This window comes from Phyllostomus discolor, chromosome 2 (genome assembly GCF_004126475.2).
Source record: "Phyllostomus discolor isolate MPI-MPIP mPhyDis1 chromosome 2, mPhyDis1.pri.v3, whole genome shotgun sequence".
In the NCBI taxonomy this organism is placed as follows: Eukaryota; Metazoa; Chordata; class Mammalia; order Chiroptera; family Phyllostomidae; genus Phyllostomus; species Phyllostomus discolor.
The window spans coordinates 195890116-195902527 of record NC_040904.2 but is presented as its reverse complement, the minus strand read 5'-3'; the positions used below and the strand labels follow the sequence as shown (position 1 = coordinate 195902527).

Below are 12412 nucleotides of genomic sequence, written 5' to 3'. Positions count from 1 at the left end.
CTCCTGGGGCATTGCTGTGTTCCCTGGAAATCCTCTGGGGCAGGAAAGACAGGCGGGTGAGAAGCCCAAGGCTCTATCTAGCATGTGGCTTCAGGGTGGGGCAAGTGGGACAGGAACACATCCAAAGCCAGGGGGAAATCATCGCATTTCCCCAGTCATTAGCGCAAATCAACAGCAGCAAGACTGCTACCCACACACGTGCGGGCAAAACAGCCGTCACCAAGGAACAGTAAGGACTGAGGCATCACGAAATTCCACATTCGTGTTTCCCCTGCCTCCGCTCTAGCCCTTCCTAAGAAGGCACACCACTACCCCACTCCTAAGGAGGAAATAGACTAATTTTATAATGAACTCAGCAGGGGTATGGGGGCCCCGCCCCATGGAAATCCACCACTCCCTTCATTCCTTCACCCAGCAACCTGCCCTCGATGCCTGAGGCAGAGCAATGGACAGGAAGACCTCTGAGGACACTGTCACCCTAAATAACAAACAGCAAGGTTTTCCTAAGGATTGGGAAACTTCTTAAGTCCTAGTTTTTGCAGCAGAGCGAGATGTGAGAGTTCTGAGAGACGGCAGCAGCAGTGGGCCCTGTCTCCACACGGGTGGCCCTCACTTGCCCAAATCAGCAGTGAGGATGCAGCTGTCTGTCACCCAGAGGTATCTCCAACAATGTCTTTAAATAAAATACTAATCAAAGGGCCAAACGTAAGGAACCATAGAGGCAAACTGTGGTTTAGTCACCTGATGATCCTGAAGAGTCTTTAAAATACGAACATGGACAATGCCCGTGCATGGAAATGCACACACAACGTGAAAAAGTGAAGCACCAAGTGGAAGATAAGCACCAATTATCATCCTGTCTAAAGCACGCCCAGGAGCAGCTAACGTCACAAACAAATTCTGCAGTATTCAATCGGATCTGGTGAACTCTGCAGTATTCAGTCGGATTTGGTAGACGCAAAGTTCCTTTGATCTGTAAGGCTGAGTGAGGACTGTTTAACAGTGGGTGTCTGAGAGAAACCCATTTTTTTTCTAATTACTTTAAAATGAAAGTGAAACCAGAGCCTAAAAGACAGCTTAGCCCAGAAAGGTGGGGACAACTGAGCAGGTGGGGCCACTGCACCTGCTCTCCAAACTGCCACCAGGTGCATGCAGTCAAGCAACGTCCCTGCTCCTGTGAGGTGCCAGCTCCGGACCGCTGCTGAGAGCCAGAGGCTGAGCATCCTGGGCCAGAGCAGAAGTGTTCAGACCCCAACAAACCCCCAGAAAGGTGGTCAAACCCTCAGAGGCACCCGCTAATGAATCTCTAACCAGTATTCACCAACATGGCATTGTGGGCGAGGGGTGGGGGGACAAAGAAGATCATGGGCCACTGGCCCTGAAGGAGGTCACAACTCGTCCTCAATCTTGGAGGGGCAACAGCTGAAGGCAACCTGAGTATCCATGATCATGATGGGAGTGACCGGTAAACTGTGGTGACTACAAACTGTCCAACCATCAGGGAAAAATGTATCAGATGCACATGCCAAATGTGAATGGTCTGAAAAATGCAGTGCAGAGAGGAACAGTGGAAACAGAAGGGGCTATAAAACAGAGTGCCTGTGCAGAGTGAAAATGTATATGGCGCTGAGAAACTGTCACTGCCAAGAGAGCCTAAATGCCATGACAACTGTATGTAACGTGGTATCCAGGACAGGACCCTGAGACAGTAGGTAAAAACTAAGGAAATCCCAATAAAGTATAGGCTACGGGTGGCAAACACAGGGCCCGTGGGCCAAATCCGGCCCTCCACCTTGTTTTATCCCGCCCGGCACCTTGTTTCTATCCGGCAGCAGCAGCACCAAACTCCTTGCCCCTAGTTAAGGAGTAGTTACATTTATACAGTCCTCAAATTACATTCGGCCCTTTGAAGGCAACTGTGAGGCTGATGTGGCCCCTGGTGAAAATGAGTTGACACCCCTGGTAGACTTATAGTTGGTGAGAATGTATCAAAATGGGTTCATTAACAGCGTCGTTATGTGCCCTGACTGGTGTGGCTCAATGGATTGGGCACTAGCCTGCAAGCTGAAAGGTTGCCAGTTTGATTCCCAGTCAGGGCATATGCCTGGGTTGTGGGCCAGTCTCTGGGCCAGTCTCCCAGTAAGGGGTGCAGAAGAGACAGTCACACATTGATGTTTCTGTCCCTCTCTTTCTCCCTCCTTTCCCCTCTGTCTCAAAATAAATAAAATCTTTTAAAAAATAGTGTCATATGTACCACATTAACGTAGATGTTAATAATAGGGGAACTGGGTACAGGGTATACGGGAACTCTGTCTAATTTTTCTGTAACTCTAAAACTGTTCTAAACAATAGAGCCCACTTTTAAAATGAAAAAAAAAAAAAGAAATACATAAAGCAAGAACAACACTGTACACTCCCCAGAAACACAAAGAGCTGGAACGACTGCCTGTGTAGCGAACAGGCAGTGAAGGGGCGGGGCATATTTAAATGAGGAAGGAGAGGGTCCTTGTGCCGACCAATGATAATAATGCACCATGACTGAGAAGTTCGATTAATACAACTCTTTGCATCAGAGGTCCCCAAACTAATAGCAGTAACACACTTTTAGAAAATACAGAGAAAGAAGGAACACTGCAAAACAGTAGATCCTGATGGCCACGTGAGTGGTGACAGCTCTGATGACAGAAGGGAGCACCAGGGAAGCTGGGTAACCTGACATAGCCCCAAAAAGGAGGAGTTAAGTAGACCTGGAAGCCAGGGGTGGGGGCTGGAGGGGAGGCGCTTTTGGTGGTCACACAACAGGGACAGCAATCCAGGACCCACTCCACAGCCCCATCTAACACTGGTCAGTCTGAAAAGCTATCTCTGGTCCCTAAATCCCCGCAAAGCCAGGAAAATCCAATAGCAACTAAAACATGCCGGAGGGAATCAAAGATGGGCAGTGACGTGAGCAGTAGCAGCAAAAGTCAACAGCACAATTATCTTTGAACGTCAGATCAGCTATGAATAATTTTGTAGTAGAAGTATACCTCCAATATTGCATAGGATATAGTTAGGCTACAAAATTATTTGTTATTGTTCTGAAATTCACATTTAAGTAGGCATCGTGAATTTTTATCCCCTAATCTGACAACTCTAAACAGTCATAGTAGCAGTAACACCAACTGTTCTGGATAGTTTCTTTAGTTGTTTATTCATAAAAACACAAGGAAGAATGCAGTGTTGTTCCCACTTTACAGACATGGGAACTTTGACTCGAAACGACCAAGTCAACTTGCCCAGGTTGTGAGGCTGGTGTACGCCAGGCCTGGGAGGCAAACATCCGGGTTTGGGCTCCAGAGTCCATGTCCCGAACGTTATGCTGCTTCCCAACTTAGCAGGGGAACAGGGTCCAGGCCTCCGCTCCCTGACACCGTAGGCACGTGTGTGGACTGCAGCCTGACGCCGTGGTAGTGGCAAAAGTTCCTGTAACCATGGGAAATTGTACCTCACCCCACTGTAACAGGGTGCAGCCAGGGGAGACCCCAAATGGGGATTTGTTATGGGGTCCAGAACTCAGGGTGTCCAGGAAATATTACAGAAAAAATATATATAGGATGCCCTCACCCCCACAAGTCTGAACTGGGGGATGGGACACATGGATCAGGGCCATTGAGGGCTGTTTTGCATAGCAACAGTTCTGTCACTAACCTCTTACACGGTCATTTAACATATCTATAAATTTTAACTGGCTTCATGGATATGTTAAATACCTGTGGCCATGCTTTGAGCCAGGGAGATGGGAGTGCCTTTCAACCCAGGTAAGGCAGCTCCCCCTGGACACAGCACCCCTGGAGCTGCCCCTGGACACAATGGCATTGGAGTAAGAGGGGACCAGGTGGTTTTGGCAAGAAAGGGAGAATCACGAGGCTTTGGGGCTTCCCTTGCCACACAACTTAAGAAGCTGGAAGGCAAGATGTAGCACCAATGCAGAGCCCTCTCTTAGCAGTTCAGAAGAATGCAGGAGAGACACTGTGGGAAGGAAAAGGGTGAAAGGACTCTTGCTGGTGGGCCACGAGAAGGTGCCACGTGGGTTTGGAGGAAGAACTAGAGATTTCAGCAGGGACACAGCTGATGGTGCCGGGAACCGAGGGAGGCCTGCCAGCTGAGCACTGATTACTAGGAAGAACCAGGGGCTGCCTGAGCCATGGACTTCTATTTCTTTTCCTGAGATATGGCACCCCTGACTGGGCGAAGGAAGGATGGAAGGACTGTGTGTGTTTTGTGGGTGTTTTAAGGGACTTTGGGATTTTAACGAAGACATTAAGTCATTAGTCTAAGTCTGTACAACCTTTGAATACATAATCCCTTTGCCTTTCACCAATCTCTGGCATTGAGAGACGTCATTCCCCGGCAGCGGGCAAGGTGAACCTAAAACAGGGACCCCAGGAGAAGGGAGGGTCCATTCCGTAATAGTATTTTGTCACCCCCCTCCCCCACCATGGGTCTGTTCTGTAACACCACCATTGTTCTGACATCGTTTCTGTGAGTGCGGACTCTGACTAACATGGAGCCTATAGGTGAACAGCACGTTTGTATAAGAATCCCAGGAACTACCGCATTTTGCCATGTATAATGTGCTTTCATGTCTACTGCTCACCCACATTTTGGGTCGAAAATTTCAGGAAAAAAATATGTCATTTTAATTCAATGTTTTATTCATTTATATTTAGGTATTCATTTTTAGCATTAAAAAGGAATGTTAGCATTTATTTTTGAACATATTATGGTACAAGAAATTTTATGTAACAAATAATTACAAAATGCAAGAACAGATACAAGGCATTTCAGGTGCTACCCGTGTATAATGTGCATCCTTATTTTTCCCTCAAAAATTTGGGCAAAAAAGTATGCATTATACATGGCAAAATACGGTAGTTTCAAAAGATACAGACTCCAACCAGCTCCGGGAGATCTGCTGACCTTGGACCACGGAGCCAGGTTGATAGGAGGTCAGGACGACTACACCAGGACGATGCACACCGGACCATCACTTGCCTTTATTGGAATGGACTGTGCTCATCTGCACATACAGAGCTTTTCAACCCCCTCCCTTCTTATAAAAAACCTCTGCTTCCACTGAGAGGTAGAGGTGGGCTTTGTAACATGAGCCCCCCATCTTCCAGGAGATGGGCTATGAGACATGAATCCCCCACCTTCCAGATGCCCAGCATCTGCAAATAAACCACTTTCCTTTACATCAGCACCAGCCTCTCAAATGTTGGCTCTCATAGCGGCAGGCAGCCAGTCCTGTGTGTCGGTTACATCCCTTGGCCCTCAAAACACGCCAGTACCTCAAGGAATCTTCCCACCAGACCCCAGTCAGAGGCACCAACTAAGCGCTGGGTTTCAAAAAGTGAAAATCAGCATTCCCACAGCAAGGAAGTCCCAAATAGCCCTGAAAGAATGCACTGCCCCTGCCTTGGTGAAAGAATAACAGGAGAAGTAGCACAACTAAGGCAGAGCCAGGCCACAATCAGATCCTGCCTGGGGACAGGGAAATGAATGAATGACCTCTGGTTGGGGGGAGGGTCCCTTCCAGTTTGGGGGCAGGATTAACTTGAATCTTGCAAAACAGGTTTCCATGAGAATGGTCTGTCATCCCTCGGTATGACACCTCTTAAAAGAATCATAATGAGCATTTATTGAGCACCCTCTATGGACCCAACATTGTGCTGGATGTTTTCATTGTCCTGCTCTAATGATGGGACATGTAAAAGTCACTCCAGCAAGGAGTCTTTTATTTTGTAGATGAGGAACCTGAGCCTCAGGGAGGTTACTTATTTATTCAAATAACTTTTGAGTACTACATACTGTATTGTTTAGATTCTGTCCTAAGTGGTAGGGATACAGCAGTGAACCAAAAAAAAAAAAAAAAAAAAAGACCTCTGCCTTGACGGAGCAAATGGGGGGGCATGGATAAAATAAATTTATAAACCTTTCCTATAATTTCAGATAGCAGGGCTTAGTGGGATGGAGAAAAGTAGAGCAGGATCAAGACATAGAGTGATGAGGCAGAAGTACTCTAGCAGGGGTGGTCAGGGGAGATGTGTAGGGGAGGGAGCATTTGAGCAGAGTGTGACGTGAGAGGGAGTACGCACAGGTGAGGGGAAGGGGACTGAAAGGAAGGGGACAACCGAACGCCCTGAGGTAAGGGTGACCAACACATACTGGGCTGGCCAAAAAGTTCATTTGTTTGTTTCTATAAGATGGCTCTAGTAGTGCTTAGTTATCTTTAACTTCATCGGAAACAATTTTGTTAGATTGTATTGTGACAGCTGTCATATCAAGCGTGCATTAAAAAAACTGATCAAATTGGTGAATTTTTGTGTAGCCATTTTAATACTGAAGATAGAAGAAAATACATAACATTTTCAGTAATTATGCTTTATCATTTCAAGAAAGATAAAAATGCAACTGAAACGCAAGAAAAGATTTGTGCAGTGTGTGGAGAAGGTGCTATGACTAATCAAATGTGTTGAAAGTTGTTTGCAAAGTTTTGTGCCGGAGATTTCTTGCTGGACGATGCCCCATGGTCAGGTAGACCGGTTGAAGTTGATATCGATCAAATCGAGTCATTAACTGAGAACGATCAATGTTATACCACATGGGAGATAGCCAACATACTCTAAATATCCAAATCAGCAAAGTTATTGGTGAAAATGAAAAATGTATCTTATATTCTATGGAAAAAAACATACGGACTTTTCGGCCAACCCAATACAAGATAAGGCTGGAGCAGGTGCAGGAGCAGGGAGGGGGTAGAAAACGAGTTTGGAGAGTACGGCAACGGGCAGGTCATTTTTAAAGGATCATTGCAGTATGGAGACATGGATGGGTAAGGGGATGGATGGATAGATGGATGGATATATAAGACATATATGTAGATAAACAGATTTCCATGGATCCCCTTAAGCTGGTTACTCACCAGAGGTGAGAATATATATGTAGCTTGCAATTTGATAAAATGTGTCCAATGTTTGGTTCCCAAGTAATCAGCTCCCTCAGGGGTCCCAGGCGAGCACACGCCTTAGTGAAGTAGATCCCCTATAGCAGAGTTTTGATCCCAAGTTCAACAGGCAAACAGGGTTTTCATCCCAAGGAAACGATTACAGAAAAGGCTACCAGGTGGGGCCTCAGAACACCAGGGAGAAATCTCTATCAGGCCAATCCCCACACAACAGACTAGTGCGCGCACGCACACACACACACACACACACACACACCCTTATTACCTGGGATCTCCTCGGTAGAGTCACTACCTATTCCAATACTCTTCCTCAAGTACTTGGGCAAGAGAATCTGGTTTTCCCACCAGAAAAACAAAAAAAAAACACTTTCCAGAACAAAGCCAAAGCTCCCTGCAGGTGACACGGATCCCCAGGAGCCCAGCCCTGCATGGCCATCCCATCCCACAACCCTGTGACTCCCGTCCCACCTCACCTCCAAGTCCTTCTCGAGCTCCAGCCCAGCCTCCATCAGGTTGTGCTCAAACTCGTCCCGCTGCTCCCTCCTCTCTTCCTCCAAGGCATCCAGCCGCCCCAGCTCAATGTCTTGTGAGCCCCCAGCAGGGGGCTCCTTGCCAGTCTCCCCGTTGGAGACAATAGCCAGCGACTGGCCAGGTAAGCCTTGGCTGGGGTGCGCCCCGCGTTTCCGGTAGTGGTAGGCAAGCACATAGTCGACCTTCCTTTGGTTGTCATAGAAGTGCATGCGACTCACACGGGCTCCCGAGGACACTGGCTCATTGGTGTCCAGGTAGTTGTTGATGACCTGGCCAGAGAAAAGAGAGCAGGAAGAGTGAGGTCTGGTGAGGAAGGAGTGAGAGACAGAGGAGGCTGCCCTTGCTCTGGCCCAAAAGGCCAGAGGAGGCACCTAGAGGAGGTGCACTAGGAAGCAAGCCCCTCAGACCCAGAGGCCCAAACCGCCCCAGTGACAGGACAGAGTGGCATTCGTCTGCCCCACCCAGCCCTCCACCCACCCATCCATAGCCCAGGCATGGGTGCCTTCACACCTGCTCCAGGCTTCATGCATACAGATATGCTCAGGTACACAGACCGCACACGCAGCAGCAAACCCTTGTCTTCACACTCAGAGCCACAGGCCCACTCTTGCACACGTGTACAGTCGTCTACACCCAGCCTCTCGGCACCAGCACACACATCTGTGCACATGTACCTCACCCAAATGCACTCTAACACACAGCCCTGCACACACACAGTGGCACACCCACCTCCTTGTGGACCTGCCAACATGCATACGTACATGCACAGAGTACTCACTGGCAGGTTCTCTGGATCCATTGGAACAAAGGCCAATTTCTGGTCACCTGGTCCACCTCACAGGGATTCACTACACACTATGCCCTCCACAGCACCACATTATCCTCTTCCTCATATTCTCCAGCCACTGCTGAGGATCCTGCCACAGATGGCAGCAGGGGACTGACTCCTGCTCTCATCCACTTGTGGAGACGGGGTGTTGAGAGAAAAGGAAAAGAGAGAACGAGGAGGAGCAGAGTAGGGACCTGCCTCCCCTTTGGGTGTTTCCCTGTTTATTACTGGTTTGATACCCAGCTGCCTCCACAGCCACCTGAGAGGTCACCAGGGCAACCAGGCACAGGGGAAAGCCTCCAGAGCCACCATGGCAGAGGTGGGAGGGGAGCCAGGGAGTCTGCAGACCGACAGGTGGGATCACCTGGCCTCTCACACCTCCTCCTTCCCTGTCCTGTCCTCCTCTGACCAAAAGACTCCAGTGTGGACATTACACTGTCATGCCTTAGAGAAAAGAAAGGAAAAAAGCCTAATAAAAATCCTGAGTCTCTCTCTCTCTCTCTCTCTCTCTCACACACACACACACACAGCCCCCCAAGTGGGGTGTCCTCAGTTAAGAGGCTCCCTTAAGGCCCCCAACAGGGCGAGCCATCCCCTCACACCCCAGTACTCACGGAGCTGCCCTGGGAGCACTCTTCACCAGGAAGTTGGCTGGTATCGTGGTTGGAGCTGCCCTGCAGACCTGGAGCTCGAGGAGCCAGCACCTTGAGGTATTGCTGTCCTTGTTTGAGGCCCTGGCCACCCCTGGCCACTGCCCGAGGGCTCAGCCGGCGTGGAGAGCCAGGGAGCAGGGGGATATCTGTGAGAGGGAAAGACAAAGGAAGCACAGCCCCTTCAGGTGATGGGAACCCAGGACACAGAGAAACTGAGGCGCTGAGGGATAGACACAGGGGTGGTCATAAAAAAATGGTCATGTCTCCTCAGAGCCTTAGTGATCCAGAGTCACACCGGCCACAGGGGAGGAGAGTGGAGAAGAAAATGGGGGTGGGGTTGTCTCGCCCTACTGCACACACACACAGAGCCCTGAGCCAAGGCCCCTCTTGGCTCTCCTCGGAGCAGCCCTCTCACAGCCAGCAGCAGGACTGCAGTGCTGTTTCAGAAGACTTCCAGCCTCACCCTGCAGGGAAATGAATGACCCCAGTCGGTGATGGAACTGCAGCATGTTAGAATCGGAGGGGACTGAGAGATGAGACATGGACTTTGAGAGATGGACCTCCAAAATCCCAGACAGGGGCCACAAGTTGCCAAGGTGTCACAGCTGATCAGATTCAGTCTCTTCCCACCTCTGAGAAACACCTTCAAGTACAGCAGCATAGCCCAGAGCACCTGGACTCAACCCACAGCTCTGGCACCTGGGCTGAGACCTCAGCCCTGCCACGCTGACTCTGAAATCTCTCTGAGACTGTTTCCTCAACTGTAGATGAGGAGAATTCCAAACTTGTAGGATTGTAATAAGAATGAGCACTGGAGATGTGATGCAAAGTACCCAGGACAGTCATTAGCCTATGTGCATGCAATAAAGGGTGGTTATATAATAATTCTTATTACTTTTGTTATAAGCTCTCTGTAAGCAGAAATCACACCTTATACATCAAGCTCAGCCCTTAGTCTCTCCCTGCTAAATGAATCAGTGGATGGATGGATGGATGTACAACAGCTCTTCCTGGTCTCTTGAAACAGAATTTCTGGCCAGTTATGAGGTTGTGGAGCAGTGTCTATGTGTCCAGCTCTCTGCTGGGCAGTTTCAGTAAGCCTAGAATGTTTGGTCCCCGCACCTGAAAAACTTAGCATCTTCCATGCAGGAAACACAATTGTGACCAGCAGAGTGAAGCTTTTATAATTTATTTCTACATTGTGGGCTCCAGTCCCTATTATAGGACACCAGAAAGCTAGGTCAAGGTAGGCTTCCAGAGGAATTAAGATTAAATCTAGTCTTGAAGGGTATATGGTTTCTGGAAGATGCTCCCTAGAGACAGAAAACAGAGGGCAGGAGTGGGCATGCATGCTACTGGAGGGCTGGTGGGGGTCAGGAAGGGGCTCCAGCTCAGGACACCTTGTGCATGTTCTTCCCTCTGGCTAGAACATGCTTCTCCATCTAGCTGTGGCCCCCTGCTATTGCATCATTCAAGACCCAGAAAATCAAAAGTAGTACATTCTTCTTTCAAAAAGCTGCCATCAAGGTATAAGACAGAAATATTCAGATACAACTAATAAAGATAATTTCTTTCCTCCTTATCATGATTGAAGTTCCACCAGCTCAGATAGTAAGGGGATGGGGACCCACAGGCACATGTGAAGTCATCAGAGGATGGCCTCTGGCCTTCACCTGGTGGCCTCCATCGGTCAGCAGGGTACCACGGAGAGTGGGGCTCAAGGGGCAGCATATATTGTCTGGTGTCACCAAGTGAAGAGAACCCATCGGGGCAGCCCAGGTTGAGTCAATGGGCTTGTACCCCTAAGCCTTTGCCCAGATCCCCAAATGACCACTGCAAATGACCATCCCATGTGTGAGCAGCCCCTCTTTCAATTATCCAGGACCCTCATAAGGCACTGGGGCATTGAGGTTGGGGGAAGAGAACCCTCTTCACCATCAAAGTGTAACCAGATGAAAATGACTGAGGCCCTTTGCTCAGCATGGACACACGGCAGTTCCCCTTGGCGGCAGCACCTGCTCACATACACATCTGCCCCAAGTTTATTCTCCCCCTCTACCCTCAGAGGGGCTTTTTCAAATTCTACATCACATCACTCCACCCTCCCACTCAAAGCCCTTCAGTGCTTCCCTGTTGCCAAAGTACAAAATCTTGACCACAAACTGAAAGGTGATGCATGTACTCTCCAACCTTGCTCCTGTCCTCCTTGGCACTCCTAATCTCTTTGAAACTAGAGTTTTCTGCATATTCTTATTTGGTCCATTTGTGGAGACCTTGAAGCATAACAGAGACATAGGGGCCCTTGATAATGGGTTGGGGCTGCACTTCTTGAGAGTAGGGAGGGAATGAAGGGGAAGAGGGCAGTGTTCTGGTCTTTGCCTGCTGTTTAGAGCTGCCTACAGCCTGTCTGCATGGTCCAAGGCCAGAGTGGACAGTCTTTGTCAGGCCAAGAATAAGGAAATCAGGAAATGCCAGACAGTGATTTGGGACTACATGAACACAGCACAAGGCTAGGCTCTACAGAAGGCCACCTAAGAAGCATGAAGGTTGACTTAACCACATGGTTCTCCTTCCCCTCGTACAGCCCTCCCAGGACTAGCCATCAGCACGGAGCCAGGAGTGGACTCAGCCAGGTTGAGCCTCCGTGTCTAGTGCTGGCATTGCCGCAATTTTTGAAAAATATATACTTTCTCTGTGCTTATTCTTTCCGTGAATGGAGTGAGAAGGGTTCCATTACTGTATCTTTTCCTCATAGGATGAGCATGATGACACAATAAGAAAAAAGAGCAACATTCCTTGGAAGTACATGACCCATGGAAATGCAAGGGATCACATCAAACCCTACTTGGGGATTCAGCACCTGCCCCCTCCACCTGACTTCTCTGCTTCATTCCAGCTGCCCTACTCCAAGTCCCCAGAATTCCCTTTCTCTCCCACCTACCTGCCTGCTTCCTGTTCACTTTCTCCTGGAAGCTTCCCTAGACTACACTGGAAAAGCACCAGCTGTTTGTCCCCTGTTACAACCTGGGAATTGATTTCCTTGCTCATCTGAGGCTAGAAAACACTTCTTTGCCTTTTAGGTTCAGTCTTGGCTGTTTAGGGACAAACTCTATCCCTTCCAGTTGGATCTAACCTCCACCATCCTGCTGGGATACAGGTACCTCAGGTTGTGCCACAGAGGCAGATGAACCAACGGGATCAGAGACTTTGAGGAAAAAATAATAGAGACTAAAGTCAGGGAGAAGTCCAAATCTAAATGAAAAACCAGCTGGAGCTTGTCTTCAGAGTCCTGCCAATGCCTGTCTTTTCACTGTCCCTTCCCAAGTCCCCTCCCCAGCTCTGGTTCCCGCATATTCTATGCCTGCATGTTTCCATCCACCATCAGGGCCT

At 48.9% G+C, this 12412-nt stretch overlaps 1 protein-coding gene across 6 annotated transcripts in view; it reads right to left on the bottom strand.

Annotated features, from left to right (window-relative positions):
* The window catches only part of ANO2 (anoctamin 2), a 318934-nt gene that overhangs the window by 292308 nt on the left and 14214 nt on the right, over nucleotides 1-12412 (bottom strand). For 4 of the 6 annotated variants that reach the window (XM_036019420.1, XM_036019422.1, XM_036019421.1 and 1 more), the window contains exons 2-3: nucleotides 8984-9168; nucleotides 7483-7809 (exon numbers count right to left, since the gene is read on the bottom strand). In XM_036019420.1, the coding sequence (XP_035875313.1) occupies nucleotides 7483-7809; nucleotides 8984-9168 (512 nt within the window). Of the gene's footprint in view, nucleotides 1-7482; nucleotides 7810-8318; nucleotides 8551-8983; nucleotides 9169-12412 lie in introns of those variants that run through there. The other 2 variants (XM_036019424.1, XM_028532648.2) reach the window with 2 other exon arrangements.